General features: G+C 45.1%; 1 protein-coding gene across 1 annotated transcript; it reads right to left on the reverse strand.

Annotated features, from left to right (window-relative positions):
* Positions 1 to 109: 109 nt before the first annotated feature.
* Positions 110 to 18,517, reverse strand: tmf1 (TATA element modulatory factor 1). Its single transcript, XM_063214949.1, has 17 exons — positions 17,953 to 18,517; positions 16,084 to 17,594; positions 15,547 to 15,650; positions 15,246 to 15,372; positions 15,030 to 15,135; positions 13,379 to 13,521; positions 12,517 to 12,683; positions 10,879 to 11,035; positions 9,590 to 9,682; positions 8,660 to 8,816; positions 8,031 to 8,223; positions 6,631 to 6,700; positions 6,053 to 6,145; positions 4,140 to 4,262; positions 2,722 to 2,868; positions 2,353 to 2,478; positions 110 to 1,136 (listed from the first exon to the last, which is right to left on the reverse strand). Exons 1-17 carry the CDS (start codon positions 18,086 to 18,088, stop codon positions 996 to 998), a joined length of 3,594 nt encoding a protein of 1,197 aa, XP_063071019.1. The 5' UTR covers positions 18,089 to 18,517; the 3' UTR covers positions 110 to 995.
* Between the last annotated feature and the right edge of the window lie 17 nt (positions 18,518 to 18,534).

Below are 18,534 nucleotides of genomic sequence, written 5' to 3' on the forward strand. Positions count from 1 at the left end.
TGTTCAAATATCTTACTCTGATGACCACAGTTTTAGATGGAGGCATGATATTTGAAAGAAAAGTCAGAAAAGATGCATATCAGGAAAAAGACGACAACAAAACATCAGCTCAACAATAAATGGATTATTTATTTACACATTTACATCAGGAGACAACTACAGAATCTGAAAATTTACCATTCCCAAATACGCATCTCTGTGAATTATTTTAGTTAATATAAAACAAGCCGGGATAAGGGTCTAAAGGTTATGTGCAACACCCCCCTGACAGGCAAACTAGCACATTAGACCACTGTTGGTAGAGCCCCATCTCTGACAAACTACTACCAATAGATAACTTCATTTGAAAATAAAAGTAAAAAAAGAAAACAGACATTTTAGTGCAAGTCCAACTTCACCCTTTTCATCCCCATTCGTCCTATAATATTTGAGTTCTTTCCCCCAAAATAAATCAAAACGTAGTATAAGAAAACAGGATGTCATACCAGGCAGGGAATGAGCTGCAGCAACTGTCTTAGCTTAGGCGAGAGAAACTGCAGTACAATTCCACATCAATAAATACCATCTTTACATATTCCATAAACTCACAGTTGCCAATTCAGCCAGTGGCAGCCATGTACTTACATAGTACTGACAGTAAATTAACAGAGGAGAGACAGTGACACCCTTTACACATGTTTAGAGGATCGTTTTACTCTACGGTTGTGAATAAAGCTATGATTGGTGTTTTAAAATGTGTAGAATCACATCGCTTATTTCGTCTATTTCAACTGTAATCCATTGATCTATAAATACATGACTAAACATTTGTGTTTGTCACAGGAAGTGACAAAAAAATGGATGTTACAATGAGTCTGCAGAGCGAAGAAATTCAGCGCCTCATCCAGCACCCAATTCAGTTTCAACATTTCTTCTTCTTTTTTTTCTTTTAAACAGTGAATGCACTTAAAGCCTGTAATGATTGAATATCAATGTCTCTTTCTTTTGTTTCCAGTCTATTTTTGATTTTTGAGCAGTTCGTCGATCTGGGTTTTGTACATGTTCTTGACGTCCTCCAGGTCCAGCCGCAGCTCCTCTGCCTCCTCAGCTTTCTCCCCGTACATCTGGAGGATAGTGTTGTGCCTCTGCTCCAAGTCCTACACACACACACAGTTCCAATTCAACTTCAAGTTTATTATGGCTTCTTTACATGAGACATTTAATTCAGAATGAACTCAATTTAATTCCAAATAAAGCTTAATTCCACTTTGAATTCCACATCATGTAAACACTTCTCAATTCGGAATTAATTGAAAAGTGCAATGTAAAATCAACAGAACAATTAATTTGGTTTTGGAATTAAAAACATAATGTAAATGAGCCTGGTTTGGTGCACGAGACAAAGAAGGAAGATTGAACTGTTTCCAGTTTGAAGTGACTGGTCTTCACAACTGTGAAAAGATATATGATTTAATTAGAAGCCCTTAAGAAGACAGGGTTTAGGGCAGGGGTCCCCAAACTAAGGCCCGGGGGCCGGATGCGGCCCGCCATGCCCCCTTGACCAGCCCTCCACCTCTCTGCACCTCACCATTTGAACTGGCCCAAAGAAGCAATCCTCACAGAGAAAAAAAAGATAAAATATTATATCTTTTAAATATTTTATTTTGTTTATCGACAGGCCTTCCTACAGTTTAATTTTACTAGAAGTTTCTTTTCTTGATAGTTTGTCATCTCACTGTAAACAGGCCTACCATTACTATTGTATCACTCATAAACTGTCAATCACCATATTTTTCTGTCCTTTCCTTGCTATTTTTACATGGTTATTAGAAATTAAAAGCAATACCAAAAACCTGTGGTATTTCAAATTGAACAACATGTGAAGTACTCACTTCTTTTGCAAATCACTTGTAATGATGTACTATTTTGTGCTAGAAATTATGGCTATATTAGGCAGTGGCCTAGTATACAGGCCACATGATTGATACCGGCCCCTGATCACAGTCAGGAACAATAATGTGGCCCCCAGAGAAAAAAGTTTGGGGACTCCTGGTTTAGGGTCTCCTCTAATGCCATGATGCAATATCGTACAAAAACTGTGATGGAAAAGCAACAAAATCAAACCACTGGAGCTGATCAGGACGCCGTTTCTCAAAAGCATCGTTGCTAACCAGCTAGGAACTTAGTAGGTTGCCAATAGGAAATAGCATTCCAACCAAATAAGTTGCTGACTACAATGATGACTTAGCAATGTTGCTGTCGAGAAACGCAATCCAGGTTATTGTTGTCTGGCTTCCCTATGTCATTGTTAACGCCTGCGGCACTTCTCTGTCTTTACACTCTCATCCATGACTTCCAGCGTGCCATCCTCACCTTGAGCTGAACGCGCAGCTTAGGGATCTCCTTGACCTTGTCCTCCATCTCATCGTTCTGATTGGTCAGCCGCACCAGCTCCTCTGCCATGACCGCACGGCTCCTCTCCAGACTTGCGATCTCCAGCTGAACGCACCAATCAGAAAGGGGGGGTGGAGACACACAAAAAGGAAAGATAATTAGATATACACTGTAGGTAACAGATATAGGAAGGGAAGTGTGTGTGTGTGTGTGTGTGTGTGTGTGTGTGTGTGTGTGTGTGTGTGTGTGTGTGTGTTTCTTATTTAACATGGTTTGGGGCGCCGTATTGTTTTCTCAATAATTATTGGTCCTCCCAAATAAACTAATCATGTGTGTGTGATACTTTACCTGAAGCTGTGCGATCTCGCCCTCTCTGAGTTTGAGCTGTGACTGCAGGTTCTCCATGATGCTGGAGCCTCCCCCTAGACGGGCCACCTCATACAGGTTACTGCCACTGAGGGACATGGGCCCAAACGAGTGGTCCAGGGAGTCCTCCTGCCGGACACATCATATACACAAAGATATTATTCAAACTTGTAGAGATGGGATTCATGTCTGTTTGACAGGATCCAGCTCATAGGGGCTTGTTCCTTTCAAGGAGTTGCTAAAAAAACTGGTTCTATTTAACATTTTTAATTAATGTATTCAGTGTTATGAAAATAGTATTTTGATCTGTAGGTAATTTTGTCTACAGAACAACTGATTGTCCTTCTTTTTTTAAAGACCACTTCTGCCCGTCTCTGTGGCAGACAATTATGCGTTTTTCAACAAATTAAAGTGGTCAGGCGTCAGTGACACGTTCAAAACAAATGAAAAACAAACGAAAAAATGCAAAAGAGTGGCTTCCAACTGGCATTCGGTTCCCATTGTCCACATCTAGGAGCAGTTCAAAAGAATGGATTCGTTCACAAACGTCACAACACTACAATATGGTAGACAAAGATGTAGCATAGCACGCATCACCAACGCAAAGGAGTGGGATCAAGTCTGGTCTCCTTAAGGGGTGTGTGATCCTCTGCTCCTGCGTTTTCTGTGGTGTCAAGTGACAGCTTGCATATGACTTGCTCTACCGCAGTTACAGCACTAACAGAACTCCATTAATTATCAATATCTACTGGTCTCCTAAAGGGCGTACACCTTACCACCATTGCATATTATGCAGAGAAGTTATGCCAGCCACTAAATAAAAAAAGAACACACCATCACACTGATGTTCAAACAGATTGTAGACTTACACCAGACAAAGACAAAGGGGGCATATACCTGTGGCGAATAGGCTCATGTATGCAGGTCACGTAGAAGTAATGCTGCACTGTGGTAGGTATTGCATATTGTGCTATGAAGCTACACCACTACATAAAAAAAGAAGGACGTGCTCTGACGCACCTGAACACAACTAAAATTGTAGACTTAAGACTAGTCAAATTCATTACCAGGATAAGCACACAGCACACACAGCTCTGTCTGGATACAATTGTTGACAAAGGTTCCTGCTTGAAGTTGAAGTTGTGCCCTCTGGCCTATTTCACAGACTGTTCCCTCCTTGTGCTCGAATCTCATGCACGTTCACGTATCACATGCATGTCTGCACTTCAACAACTTAACAGCGGTCTATGATCGTCAACACTATTCTTAACTTCAAAACACGCACCGCTGTAGGAACAATACAGAACTAAAAAGGTGCTGAAGGATCACCAGCTAAACCAGCCAAACAACTTTTATTCCCGTAGGTCGGATGGGAATGACGGGCAGGCGGCACTGCATACCTGGGCCAATAGGGAGGAGTGTAGGCCGGCATGCTCCGTCCCACTGATGGAGCTGGAGCGAGACAGGGAGGGGGTGGAGGAGGTCGGGGGCTCGCTCACAGACAGCACCATGGCCTTCCTCTCCTGGAGACAGACAGACAGACAGACAGACAGACAGACAGACAGACAGACAGACAGACAGACAGACAGACAGACAGACAGACAGAAGGAGATATAAACACACAGACTCACATTATTTACCATCATAATAACTCAACAGACAAGCTCGAGTAAGGGATGTAGTACAGACGTATAGTGTACAGCTTTGGATGAAAGGTGAGCCCTCCAAAACAGAGGTCCAGTTGCTTTTAGGGATGGGATATCGGTGTATAAGTATTGGGTTCACATATCAATGTAATTCAGAGATCGGAACAGAATTTTCCCAAGTTTCCGATACCAGGTGTAATGTTAATTTGAAAACGTAACACTTGCATTTTAGGTTTCAGGATGGGACTGTTACTTTTTATCTTGTTACTTTTTTACTTATTAATTGTTTTCCTGTTCCTCTGACTTGCTTTTCTGACCAAATAGTCTACTTTGGCCAACCTCAAGTTGAAACCCATGCATATAGTATGTGGTTTTGGTATTGGATCGGAGTAGTATCAGTATCGCCAAAAATCCAAATTTAGATATCAGGATCGGAAGTGAAAAATGTGTATCGGTGCATCCCTAGTTGCTTTCAGCTGCTATCACCAAGAGGGCTACGAGGGCTACACAGTTATGAGGGCTACACACACACACAATACTCCTACACAATACAAATGTTTATACATTTAATGAATAGACTCACTGTAATGCTCGGCCTGTTCTTTGTGCTTATAAGGATGTGCACACGGACTTAAATCCGAGCCCTCCTCGCACCCATAATATTTGCCAAGGGTTCAGCAGAAAAGGCCTTTCATAAGGCAGACAGGTAAACAGTGTTCAAAGGCCCCCTGGCCCGGAGCCCAAGTGGAAAAACACCAAGGAGACGTAGCAATAAACACAGCAACAGGGTCACTGACATATTTTTATTAGCAGACGTCAGGTTGGTGCAACCAACAGCAAATGCCACTATTTCACAAATTAATTTTTTTGTTTTCTAATGGATTATCGAAAATGCAGATTCATTGTTTGTACAGTGATTACCAATTATTAATTAATTCATTTAATTAACCCATTAAGACCAGCTGCAACCTGTGCCACACAACCTTTAAAAGGATACGCTAGCCCCCAGGGTCAAAAATTCAGGGTTTTCCCACAGTTCTGAGACTAACATAAGTGGGTGAAAGTGTTTTTCTGACATTATTTCAGCACCGGAATTTGACCAGGGGATGCCGTTTCCCTTTAAGACCAGCTGCAGCATCTGCATATTTACCTGTAACAGTCATTTTTATACCCATTGGGTGTTAGTAGGTTAATAAAATAGTGGCATTAGCACCAGCCCAGACGTCTGCTACTAGAAATGTCAGCGTCCCAATAGCAAGTGGCGCCCATGGCTGAGATACACTACAGTGAGAATTTGGTGTAGAGTGAGAAACGTGCAAATCCCAGGAAACTTGCAGGACAAAGGTTGGCGGGAAGTTTGGAGTGAGGAGTCGGCACACTTAAAGTCCATAAAACGTTAAAATTGTTTTTTTTTATTTCATGTCAGGATTACATTTAGACCATTGTCTCTATGAAGATTTTAAGCATGCAAACTCCTCCTACAGGGCATGAGCAAGTGGCGTTGATGGCAGAGTAACACTAACTTCTCCTTAAGGGCAGGTAGCACTTCTTCATCTGTGTGTGTGTGTGTGTGTGTGTGTGTGTGTGTGTGTGTGTGTGTGTGTGTGTGTGTGTGTGTGTGTGTGTGTGTGTGTGTGTGTGTGTGTGTGTTGGCGGAGCCACTCTACCTTCTCCTTGAGGGCCTCCTGAGCCAGGTAGCACTTCTTCTTCTCCTGCTCCACCTTCATCTTCTCCATCTCCAGCTGATTGGTCAGCAGCAGCTGGGGGAGACAGGAAGGCAAGAGAGGGGGGTGGAGTGAGGAGGCTGACTTGTGAGGAGAAGTGTGTGTGTTGTTGTTGCATGTTTGTATGACATGAATTAAAATGAGGAATAAATATCTAAAAAATTGATGGACATACACAAAATCATAGTAGAGAGGATACACAGACAGACCAGAGACAGATATTTTTGTAATTTGGATTGGCTTGCAGTGTGTGTAACAGTGAGAAAAAGATAACAGATGAAAAGAAGACGGAAAAGAAGGCGGGAAAACCTGAAAAATGGAGGTAGTGAACATTAACGAAGTACAGAGAGAATGAGTGAGACTATTGAGCACACATGACAACATTGTGTGTAAACAGGGAATTAGTTGAAGGGGGAGTGGACTAATGAGGAGGTGTGTGTGTGTGTGTGTGTGTGTGTGTGTGTGTGTGTGTGTGTGTGTGTGTGTGTGTGGTGACCGGTGTGTAACAGGCGCTGCAGTACCTTCTCTTTCCTAGAGTCCTCCAGGGACCGCGTGTGCTCCCCCCTCAGATTCTCCAGCTCCACGTGCTCCCTGCACACAAGACAACCCCTCCATCAGTGCACAAACATCAATACACACGCGTGCACACACACACACACACACGCACACACGCACGCACGCACGCACGCACGCACGCACGCACGCACGCGGGTGGACAAATGGACAGGCCAACTGGGCTCAGGTCCAGGGGGCCAGAACAAACTGGACGCTTAACGCTAACAGTGCAGTGAATGGATGGACTGGATTTATATTTAGTGAAGTCCTGAAGTTGGCAAAGCACCAGAAGCGCTTTAAGCTAGTTTAATGCCACACATTCACCCATAAATTCCCACAGCAGTTGCGAAGGCTGCCACGCATGGAGACAATCTACACTACAGGAGCAGTAACTGATGGGGTTCGGTATATTACAAGAGTGCACTTACTAGAGGACTGCGTCTTAATAGTGTCTATGGGTAGAAAATGCTTAATTTAACTTAACGTCATCAAACAAACAACAACAAACTTACTGTGGTAAATCAATACTCGTGCTCTCTTTATTTTCCTCCAGGTCAATGGTACGGTACCGCTGCCCATTAGATGGATATCTGACACATAGATGTCCAACTTCAAGAATGCCTCACCTGCTCAGCCTCATTTCATCCTTCAACCTCTCGCGGCTCTCCTCATATTATTATTAGGGTTATTGTGACCATGTCAAGGGGCCCACTGTTGAGCCAAAAGCCTCTTTATAATGTACGTATACCTTACCTGCTGATATCATGCTCCAGTCAGGTGGTTCTTGATCTTTTTTTGAATCGACGCCTCCAGACCTCATCATGAGCTTCCCAATGCCCTCTAGACCTCATCATAAGCTTCCCAATGCCCTCTAGACCTCATCATAAGCCTGCCAACGCCCCCCACCCTTAGTATTAAAACATAAAATGGACTAATGTCCCCAAATGGTGAAGAACCGCTCCCTCTCAGCTGTATCCTTCTCAACACCAACTTAGGGCTCCCCAACACGCCCTGCATGTTGGCCCAAAGTCCTCTGTACACCATCCCTGAGCAGGCTGACCGACTGATGTCGTCCACCAGCTTCTCTCAGCGGCTATATAATACTACTACTACTACTACTACTACTACTAATAATAATAATAATAATAATAATAATAATAATAATAATAATAATAATAATAGCCTGCTTATGTCGTCCTCCAGCCTCTCTCGGAAGCTATATAATAATAATAATAATGACCTGCTGATGTCGTCCTCCAGTGTCTCTCTGCGGCTATATAATAATAACAATAATAATAATAGTAATAATAATAATAATAATAATAATAATAATAATAATAATAATAATAATAATAATAATAATGACCTGCTGATGTCGTCCTCCAGCGTCTCTCTGCGGCTCTTCTCAGCCTCCAGGAGGCCCTGCAGCCGGCCCTTCTCCTGCCGCAACAGGGAGCTCTGGGACTCCAGGGAGGCCACCTGGGCCTTTAGGCCGTGCAGCTCGTCCGTCGCCGCCCGCTCCTTCTCCACGGCGACGGCCAGCTGAGCCTGGGCGTCCACTACAGAAAACAGGGACAGGAAACAGACTCAGCTCAGTCGAAGTCGTAGAGAGTTGTACTAACATGATCTCACAGCATTCAGTGGAATGGAATATAGGAAGCACTTCCGTGAGTCCATCATGGACAAACACTTCCGTGACAATGGCAAAAATCTGTGAAACTGACACAGATTTCGGGTCCCAAAGGTCTGTGTCCATTCCACTGAATTCTGTGAGAGCAGGCTGACTGAAAGCAGTAGCAGCCACACAAGATGTTTTTGCACGAAGGAGGTCGATTATCTTGCCATGGTAGAACATGCATAAACCCAAGCACACAAATAAAAATGTAAATAAAAAAGGCAAAAGCCTGAAATGTCACGGTCTGTAAAATACAGTACATGGACTGTGTGGCACATTTCTTTGTTTCTGTATTTGGTTATTTGTTTGTTGGTCTTTACCCAGCCTGTCAGAGATGCTCTTCTCCAGCTTCTCCCATGATGCCGTCTGTCCTCCGAGCGAGGCCTGCAGGTTCTCGATCTGCCGCAGGAGGGGCCGTGTTGCCGAGGTGACGCTCTGGCTCAGCTCCTGGTTCCTGCTCTCTGCCGCCTGCAGCCTCTGTCATGGGTCACCACCACCACAACAACAAATCAGTCACCACCACCACCACAACAACAATGAGTCACCACCACCACCACACCAGCACTAATTAAATCAAGCACTGGCATTTCACAGCTCAGGATGAAATCAAGAACATTTAACTTAGGGGTGGGGAACCTTTTTCATTCGAGGGGCCACTTCAAATTCATCCGAGGGCTGTAAAACTCCTCCGAGGGCCGTACTATGAACACAAACCAGGATTTCCCCCTGCACTTAAGGCCTATATTGAAGGCAGCCACCTTTAAAACAGACCCCAACTTCTCTGAATATAACTTAGTTGTATTGCAAATGTAATAGCTAAGATTCCTTTACAAAATATGTCATATTTCATATGAAGCTGCATAACTTTAAAATTACATCGGGGGCCAGATAAAACGGCCTCAAGGGTCGCAAACGGCCCTCGAGACATCGGTTCCCCACCCCTGCTTTAACTCTCGTCGTCACGTTCACATGCTCCGTGGTTCCCCATGCTAGTGGAGATGAAAGTGGGCTTTGGACGCAGCCATAGCCATCTTGAAAGTTTTGGCTTCCAGAAGTTGGAATTCACACAATGGACGTTCGAACACCCCTGAGGGGATATTACTGAGTTACCGAGTGCGTGTAACTGTGTGTGTGTGTGTGTGTGTGTGTGTGTGTGTGTGTGTGTGTGTGTGTGTGTGTGTGTGTGTGTGTTACTGTGTCTGTGTCTGTGTCTGTGTCTGTGTCTGTGTGTGTGTGTGTGTGTGTGTTACCTGCTGCAGCTCGCTGATCTCCTCCCGGAGGTAGTCCTCCTTCCTGGCCTGCTGCTGTTCAGCCCTCTGCAGGGCCACCCTCAGATCAGCCACCTGAAAGAAACAGCACCCATGTCAACAGGGACCAGGGTCCAATTCCAACCCCAGGTGTTTTCCCAATTCCACCCCATTCTCTCACCCAACCATTTCCTGTCCACCTCTTAACCCATTGTGTCCTGGAGCGACATATACGCTGCATTCAGGTTCTTGAGATTTGAGCTGTTTCATTCAAAATGTTGGTATGTTGGAGCTGAATGTACACATTCCAGTGAAAAGGTTCCAGCTTTTAAATGCAACTCATTTCATGTTTTTATGTGCTTCAGAGGCTGAGATATTTAGGTTTTAATAGGGAGAGGGCACCTTTTCCCAAAAAGGGCTTAGGCTAAAATGGGTTAAAGGCGCACAAGGTAGGATGACGTAATTTGCGCGGTGCCCATGGCATGCCTGTCTCAAAATCTACACAGTAATGAAAAAATGTTCAAATAAACTCGCTGTGAGACTGTTTTTCATCACGGAATGCCAGCAGTTGATACAAATCTGAATACGGTATGCAAAGCGATGTATTCAAATAAAAAGTGTTTCCCACAACACTCCTTTGGACCGCGGTGTCAAAAGTTGCATGTGGGGTTTTCTGACAGCGGACCGTGAAAGTGGTCGCGAGAGCCATCGTTCACTTACTAATGTCTCGCATAAGCATCGGCTGACTTGGGACCGTGTTTAATTAAACTTTTAATCCTACCTGGAGCCCCTTTAAGCCGTCATGTCAGAATAAAAGTAGAAGTGCACCGAAAATTCGCCCGCAGAAAATATTTGGCCGAAAACACAAAAAAAGACACTTTCGGTTTTCGGCCTAAAGCCAATTGAGTGGCCGAATCGGAGGCCGAATAGAAAATGAATTGAAAATGAGCATTAATTAAACTAATTTCAGTTCTACGCTAACATTTTAAGACTTGAAATACACATTTATTGTCTTTCAAAAACATGTCAAACATTTATTGTAAACTGTAGATTTAAGCGATATCTAAAAATAGTGAGAAACCTAACTTTTGATAACTTTCAACTGAATTGAAATATTCGGTTTCGGTATTCGGCCCAGTGATTAATTATTATTCGGTTTTGGTTTCGGCCACAAATTTTCATTTCGGTGCACCTCTAAATAAAAGAAAAAAGAAAATGGAGGGGAAAATAAATAAGTGGCTCCTTATGTACAAGTGGCACCCTGCTGCTGCTGCAAGTTCCAGCTAAGCTACCTGGTTGGCCAGGGCCTCCTGCTGCATGCGTGCCTCCTCTGTGGCCCTCTCCAGGGCCTGCTCCAGCTCCTCCTTGGCCTGCACCTGGTGGCTCAGGGCCAGCTCCTGGGCCACACTGTCCTTGGTGGCGTTGGCCTTGTGCAGCTCCGCCAGCTCTCTGTGTGTGGAGAAGAGCACAATCAATCAATCGATCGAAAATCATGGAGAATTGGAGAATGAGGAGTGAGACACACCACATTTTAAACACAACAGCAAATTTTAAGAGCCAATGTCATGTTTCACTGCCGTCACAAGGTTAATTACAAATGGTGATCGGGGTGAGATGCACCACATTTCAAATGCACAGGTTTAATCAAAAACAGCTTGTACAACTTGTATTGCTATTTTATTTACTATTAATGAACAGTAAGTGCTACCCAGTGAAGTGCAAAAATGCTCTTCGTCAACCAGACCATCAAATGGCATTCAATTCAAATGTAAATGAGCTTATTTCCAGAAATGATACAGTATCGGTTAAAGAAAAATCTTGAGCAAACATTGTGTTTCATTGGCATAATAAGGATAATGATAATGTTGTTTTGAAAGTCTACAGGAGAAGATGTACTAATACACACACACTCTGATCTTATAAGCGTATCTCTTCAGGTAAAGGAGTTAACGAGGGAAGGAACAAAGAAAAATGTATTTCTGGCTATTATTTCTCAAACCGGTTTGTCTACCTCGGTGCAGTTCTTATTTTAAAACAACTGCATGCAGCTCCTCAGCTACCTTTCAGCCCACTAATAGCCACTGCAGTGAATAGTTTCACAATGGCCTCGTCTACATGAGACATATAATTCAGAATTAACTCAACTAAATTCTGAAGAAAAAAAAAACAATTCTGTTTTGAAAACTTCATGTAAACACTTCACAATTCGGAATGAAAAGACAGTGCAATGTAAACTCGATGGAACTATTTAGCTCTGAATTATTAATCACCATGTAAACGTGGCCAGTAAACGGAGATTCTTTAAGTATAGAGATATGCCAATGTAATAGGTTGCTATGGGCACCTAACATGACCAGGTTCCGGTCTGCCTAAAGGGGCGTGTCATAATGCTCCTAGCATTGAATAGAACAGTCCTTAGGTCTGCCTAGGTCTGCCTAAAGGGGGATTTCCCCCCCAATAATAGAACCCGGAAACAATGGGCCAATGGAACCTCTCTCTCTCTACTCTCTCGCAGTAAATGTGGGGTTGCAGGTATGACATCACGTTGGGGGAACTCCCCCAGGATTCTAAGGTTCTACATAGACTCCTATGAGCCTGCTGAACCCCCCACGTGATGTCATAATAGTACATTTTCTTAAAATGGTTAAACTGCAACCCCACCTTTTTAAGCTTATGTCTACAAGCTCAGTGGTGCACTGCGCTACTACACAGTAACATACCTGGCCACATTACCCATGGGGATCCAAGTTCAAATCTAGTCCTGTCATCCTGTCATTTCCCAAGCCTCCCCAGTCTCTCTCCCAACCATGCCCTGTCTATTCTACACTGCACTATCTAATGTAGGCACAAAATGCCCAAAAAATATTGGGGAAAAAAAACAAAAACAATATGTCTTCACTTCCCAGTATGACTCCATTGGGGCAGCTTACTTGTAAGAGCTGTCGAGCGCTGCCTGGACGCTGCGGCTCTTCTCCTGGAGTTCCTCGTGGTCGCTCTGGAGTTTGGTCACCTCCCGCTCCTGCCGCTCCACCACTGCGTTCAGCTTCTTGATGTTCTCCCTGTGCTGCTTCTCCACCTCTTCTTTAGCGTCCAGAACCTGCCAAAACACAAAGCAGTTTTAAAACCTCAGCAGATAGGCTTTTAATACACATGCATATATGGGATTCAGACAGTCACTTACACAACCGCACTGTACTTACTGTAAATATGTAAGTACATATTTTAGACTTGTGGTCATGACTTGTTTTAGACTTGTGGTCATGAAGGCACCAGGTCATTATGTGTTGTTGTTCTGGGATTGTTGTTTTTTTCCTTTTAAGGACAGGTTGGGAAGGTGTGAGTGTTCACACAGACAAAAAAAAGGCTGACCCTACCGGGGTCTAACGGTAGGGCACTGGGCCACCATGCTGGCAACCTGGGTTCGATTCCTGCCCGGTTCATTCACTAATCCTTCCCCCACTCTCTCCCCACTCATTTCCTGTCCCTCTCTCACTGTCCCATCACTAATAAAGGTACTAACAAAAGCCCTCAAAAATATATTTTTAAAAAGAATAAATAAAAATAGGCCAATTCATGTGTGGGTAGTGCAAGACTAAGATAGTCCTTTTTCCATCAGATTCTGTAGCGAATTAAAAGTTATATCGCATTACTTTGTAGCGATACAAGCTGAGTTTGGTTGGTTTTCCATCACACATGACGATTCTAGCGAAATTAAATGACACAATAAACAAATTATTTCGTCGATGGAAAAAGGACTTAAGACGCCATCATGTCATCACCACCACCACCAACCTGCTGCAGGTGTTTGAGTTCCTCCTCGTGCTCCTTCAGCTGCTTGGTCTGCTTGAGGATTTTGGCATCGCTGTCCTTCTCCTTCACCCGCAGCTTCTTGATGATGGTGGAGTGCTGCAGCTGCTGCTTAGACAACTTCTCACCTGGGGGGAACAAAAAACATAAACACTTAGGGGTTTCTTTTGCCTTAAGACATGTAAAAGTTTTTATCTTTTACCTAACATGTTTCGACGGTGTTACTTCCGTCTTCATCAGAGGGTCACTGTGATGTTGATGAGTGACGTGCTTTAAAAACAGCTGATGTTGTTGTGGAGGTGTGACCTCCCTGCCAATAATGACAGGTTGGTCACACCTCCTGCTGCTAGAGTTGTCCTCTTAGGATGGTGGTCCAGGTGTGAGAGCATGTATGCCCCCTCATCCCTGTTCATGGTACTTGGGCTACGCTTTCTGATCTCCACAAAAACAGTTCCAGACATCTCGTCATATGCTACTTTTTCCACTACAACAGTTTACAGTTTGAAATGTTTTAGTCATCTGTTTTTATTAATGTGATGTAATTTTAGGTGATGTGTCCTGCAGGTTTCTTTTTTTTTTTTTGCATCTGGCTTGTTTTGAATGTCACTTTTCATTAAAGCTTCCAAGTACAACAAATATAAAATATAACAAATATAAAAACCTTTCCACACACAGGGCCTTGATGTCTTCTTTTTAAATAGGCCTACATTGAATTGTCCAGTCAAACATATGCACAGCATGTATGTATGATGCCCATACACTCATTCGATCTTTTCATTAGGATATTCTATTATAGGCCTATGCTAAAATATACTCATTTGGTCTGACCAAGTACAATCATATGGCCTACAATTTTTGCAGTCAGATGTCTGATCATTCAAAGTTGCAAACTTGGAGAAGATCCACTGTTGCGCAACCTTATATGGGATAGGGCTGCACAATTAATCGAAAAATAATCAAAATCGTGATAACATAGTGAAATCGAACTCGTGATTTTAATCGTGATTTAATCGTGGCAATAGTGACCTACTTTTGAGAGCGTCCTTGAACCCAGAACATACTGACAGGCTGGTGTTTCTGGCCTGAAATCTGTCCACTTAAGTTTCATGCTATTGCCTTTACATAATTATTACAATTCATTTTATTTTGCTCATCCCGTATGTAATTCATTCTTGGTTATATTTCGTCTTGTTATAATTTTCAAAAAAATCTGCAAAAATCAATAATCGTGATTAATAATCGTGATTATGATTTTGACCAAAATAATCGTGATTATGATTTTTTTCATAATCGTGCAGCCCTAATATGGGATATTTCAAATGATGCAGAGGATTGCGTACTTTAAAAAGGAACAAGAAGAAATTTTCCTGGCGAACCCTTGTGATTTTTGCACTTGCCTTGCTTTAAGTGTCACTTATACATATTTCAAAGGATCGAGTAATCGATCAATCGAGCATGGATCAATAAATACAAAATATGGATATCATTCCACACACACGCACACGCACACGCACACACACACACACACACACACACACACACACACACACACACACACACACACACACACACACACACACACACACACACACACACGACACATCAGGCGAGACATGACTAAGGATTGAAAACTCACCTTCATCCAGGAGTCCTCTGATCTGTTCCTCCTTCTCCCTGATGAGCTCCAGGGTCTCGTTGGAGTTGAAGCGGGTGGAGAGCTCGTCCCTCAACCCCTTGATTTCCTACAGCGCCGGCCACACACACACCAAAAAGACAGAAATATAAAACTGCTCTGCTAACTGCTGATAAAAAGAGTCGACCCATTTTTCATATGTAACACGAGAGGGAATACCTTCTTGGCGATGTCTCTTTCCTTGCAGGCCAACTGGGCCTTTCTCTCCGCTTCCGCAATGCGCTGGGTGAACTCATCCTGAAGAGACTGGACTGTAGTCGTTTCCTCTCGCAAGCTTATCATCTCGCTGCAAGACAGCAGATATGCTCGTTAAAACCAAGATGCGGAAATATGCCAGTTCGATCCATACATGCGTTACCTTTGACACCATTTGTCTTGTTTGACATTGCTTATCGTTGACCTACTTCAAGGTGAAAAGAGAGGTTTAATTATGTATTTTTGTGCATTTTTGTGGTCTTACTCTTTAAGGTTGTCACACTGCTCTTCCAGCCTGGCCTTGTCCTTGCTGACTGATAAAAGCTGGGTCTCCCTCGTCTCAAGTCTGCTCGTGAGCTCGTCGATGATCTGCAAACGACCATCGGAGGTTTTAAATCAGTATCTCACAAACCCTGTCCGCGTGTGCGCGTGTGCATGCACGCACACACACACACACACACCTGGCCTGATCCACAAAACATACAATTCACATAAAAGTATCAGTCCCAGGTTCAGAAATGAAAAAGCCTGCCAGGAATTTGCTCCGATTGCTAGTAATGAGACACCTGCAGGTCATCTACTGTATTAGCCTATCTACAGGTATTCCTGTAGATTAATTTAATTTTAACTATTGCTATTGCTCACTTAACCATGTTCTTGGAATACCTGCCAGGATTTTACTTTCTGAACCCAGGACTGGCAGCTCTACTGAAAAAAACAACAACAAAATAACAGAGTACACTACATGACTAAGATACATGAAAAACAGCAGTTGCGTTTCGCTTATTATGTTTGAGGTCACCTTTTGAAGCTCCAGGATCTGCGTGGTGGAGGCGCCCCTCCTCTCCTCCATGATGGGCGGCGTGAGGGGCTCGGTGAAGGCGTCCGTGCTCAGCCCCGACAGCGTGACGTCCGACTCCTGCTCCTCGTCCTCTGGCTGCTCGCAGTTGACCGGCGTGGCGCTGCGGCCACTCTCCTCCATCTCGCTCTCGACCTCCATCTCCATCTCGGCCTCGTCCAGAGAGTGCTGCTCCTTCGGCGTCTCGTCCAGCCTCCGATCGGCCCCACCCTCCTCCTCCTCCTCCTCCTCCACCTCCTCCCCCTGCGCCTCCTGTTGATCATCACTCTGCACGGACACTAGGAGGGCGACGGTGGCGGGCGGGGGGTGCGACGAAGCCACCGAGGAGGTGACGGAGGCCAGGGTGCGTCCGCCTCCCGGGATCTCGTCGTCCGAGTTGACCTCGCTGACGCTGCGGCTGTCCAGCGACTGCACGCTGAAGGAGTCGATGCGCTCAAAGGCGTCCGAGGAGGAGCCGCAGCTCTCCGTCAGCAGCTTGGGGTAGTCGTCCAGGGGGGGCACGCCCACCATGCCCACGCCCACGGAGAACTCGCCGCCGCAGGCCGAGGCCGAGAGCAGCTGGAAGGAGCCCTGCATGAGGTGCAGGCCCGCCTTGGCCTCCGCCGACTCCTGCCGCGAGCTGGCCGAGCTCTCGCTCAGCACGCTCTCGTGGTCCAGAACCTCGATGTCGCTGGTGGTGGAGGTGCCCGAGGAGAAGGCGCTGACGGGGGGCGAGGGCGTGTCGCTCTGCCGGTCCTCTCCCCCTTTCCCAGCCTCCTTGGCTTCCAGAGCCATCTCCTTGGCGGCGGGGGGCGCCAGCTCTGCTTTGGAAGGGCTCTTGTCAGGTTCGGAAGCCTCGGCGGATTCCACAGCAGCGGGGTGGCCGTCATCGTCGGGTTCACACAGCTCAGGCTCAGAGCTCTGAGGGCTTTCTGGCGGCGAGGCGTCAGCGGGTAGCACCACTGGGGTGTCAGGCGCGGGTGTCTGGCTATCGCTGGTGATTGTTTGCTCTGGCACAGACAAGGAGATGGGCTCCAGCTCCAGCACAACCGCACCTTGGCCCATGTCTGACTGTTCAGCCTCGGCATGAATAGACCCACTGTCCACGTCCCCCTCACTATCCTCCTGGTCCTCCTCGCCAGTCTCGCCAAGCTGAGGGAAGTCCACATCGTCGACTGAGGACACAGAGTCCTTCCTTGCTTTCTTCACCTGTGGTCCCCGTCGCCGGCTAGATTTGGTCGGTGCGACAGAGACGACGTGCGCGGCGCCTTTGACGTGTGCGCTGGGAGGGAGGTCCCCGGGAGGGAGGAAGGCACTGAAGAAACTCTCCGTCTCGTCCACCACCATGCGGGTCACCGGGGTGGTGATGGCCTCGGAGGAGGAGGAAGGAGGGATGGTCTTGGTGCACTCCTCCGCAGGGGTGTCCCACTGGTTCATCCCCCATCCCCCACTTGGGAGAGGCTTGCTTGGCAAAGCTGCAAGGGCACACCAGCCATAAACATACAGTAAGTAAATGGGGAGAGGTGTTCTTCATGGTCAGATGGAGGGTGACCTCTCCAGATCAACAGAGAAAACTCTGTATCAGGAAGTAAACTGTGAAATTAATGTTTAATCCACACTCGACTTATAAATAGACCATTTTGATACTGAACGGGAAGTTGGTAACGAACTGGCACAGTGAAGTGGGACATTAGGTGCAAAAAGTATTATGCATTAGTGTTAGTGCTATTAAACAGTTGTTTAGATCAGCTGGACAGGCAGCTAGTTAACACGGACACTGGTGACGAAGCCAAAAATCCCGTATTCACAATGAAAAGCAATCACCAAGCTTACCGTCATAGGTAGGAACGACGGTGTCTCCCCATGGGTCGTCTTCTTTGATGTCCAAAACACGGTCGATGGATTTCTGGGCTGATGTCAGCGCTTGTTTAGCGAAGCTCGACAGCTGCGAAGCGTTGAACCAACTCATGATACAAGCTAACCCACTTTTTTCGCGAGCTTAATGGCAGTTCAATGAGTCTCTCAGACTGAAGAACACGAAACAAAGCGCCTGAATTCAGAAAAATACGTCATCTGTTGTTTAATTGTTGGTGACAAAACACCAACATTAAACTTCGACACTTGAGAATGGAGACTAGCCAGGCCTTCAATAGCCAGCAGCTAGCAATCAGGCTAACTAGCCGTCCATGAAAGACGAGAAATCGAGACCCTTGCAGTCAAAAAATAATACATAATATAATTGCAACGGCCTTGGCAGCCTCTATGAGTTCAGGTGACTATCCAGATTTCTCTTCATGACATGACGACTTTCCTGTGGTCGAAAGATAATCAATCTTTTCCCAATCTACATCGTTTGTTTTGGTACTGCGGCGTCCACCTCTGCAACCAGCCTCTTACTTCCTTTCCACGTAGCAT

Source organism: Engraulis encrasicolus, chromosome 14 (genome assembly GCF_034702125.1).
Source record: "Engraulis encrasicolus isolate BLACKSEA-1 chromosome 14, IST_EnEncr_1.0, whole genome shotgun sequence".
Classification (NCBI taxonomy): domain Eukaryota; kingdom Metazoa; phylum Chordata; class Actinopteri; order Clupeiformes; family Engraulidae; genus Engraulis; species Engraulis encrasicolus.

Coding starts and splice junctions, on each gene's coding strand:
- tmf1 (XM_063214949.1), bottom strand. CDS start 18,088: ATGAGTTGGTTCAACGCTTCGCAGCTGTCGAGCTTCGCTAAACAAGCG. Junction 11,036..12,516: donor GCGCTCGACAGCTCTTACAA/GTAAGCTGCCCC, acceptor CTCCACACACAG/AGAGCTGGCGGAGCTGCACA. Junction 1,137..2,352: donor AGCTGCGCGTTCAGCTCAAG/GTGAGGATGGCA, acceptor GTGTGTGTGTAG/GACTTGGAGCAGAGGCACAA.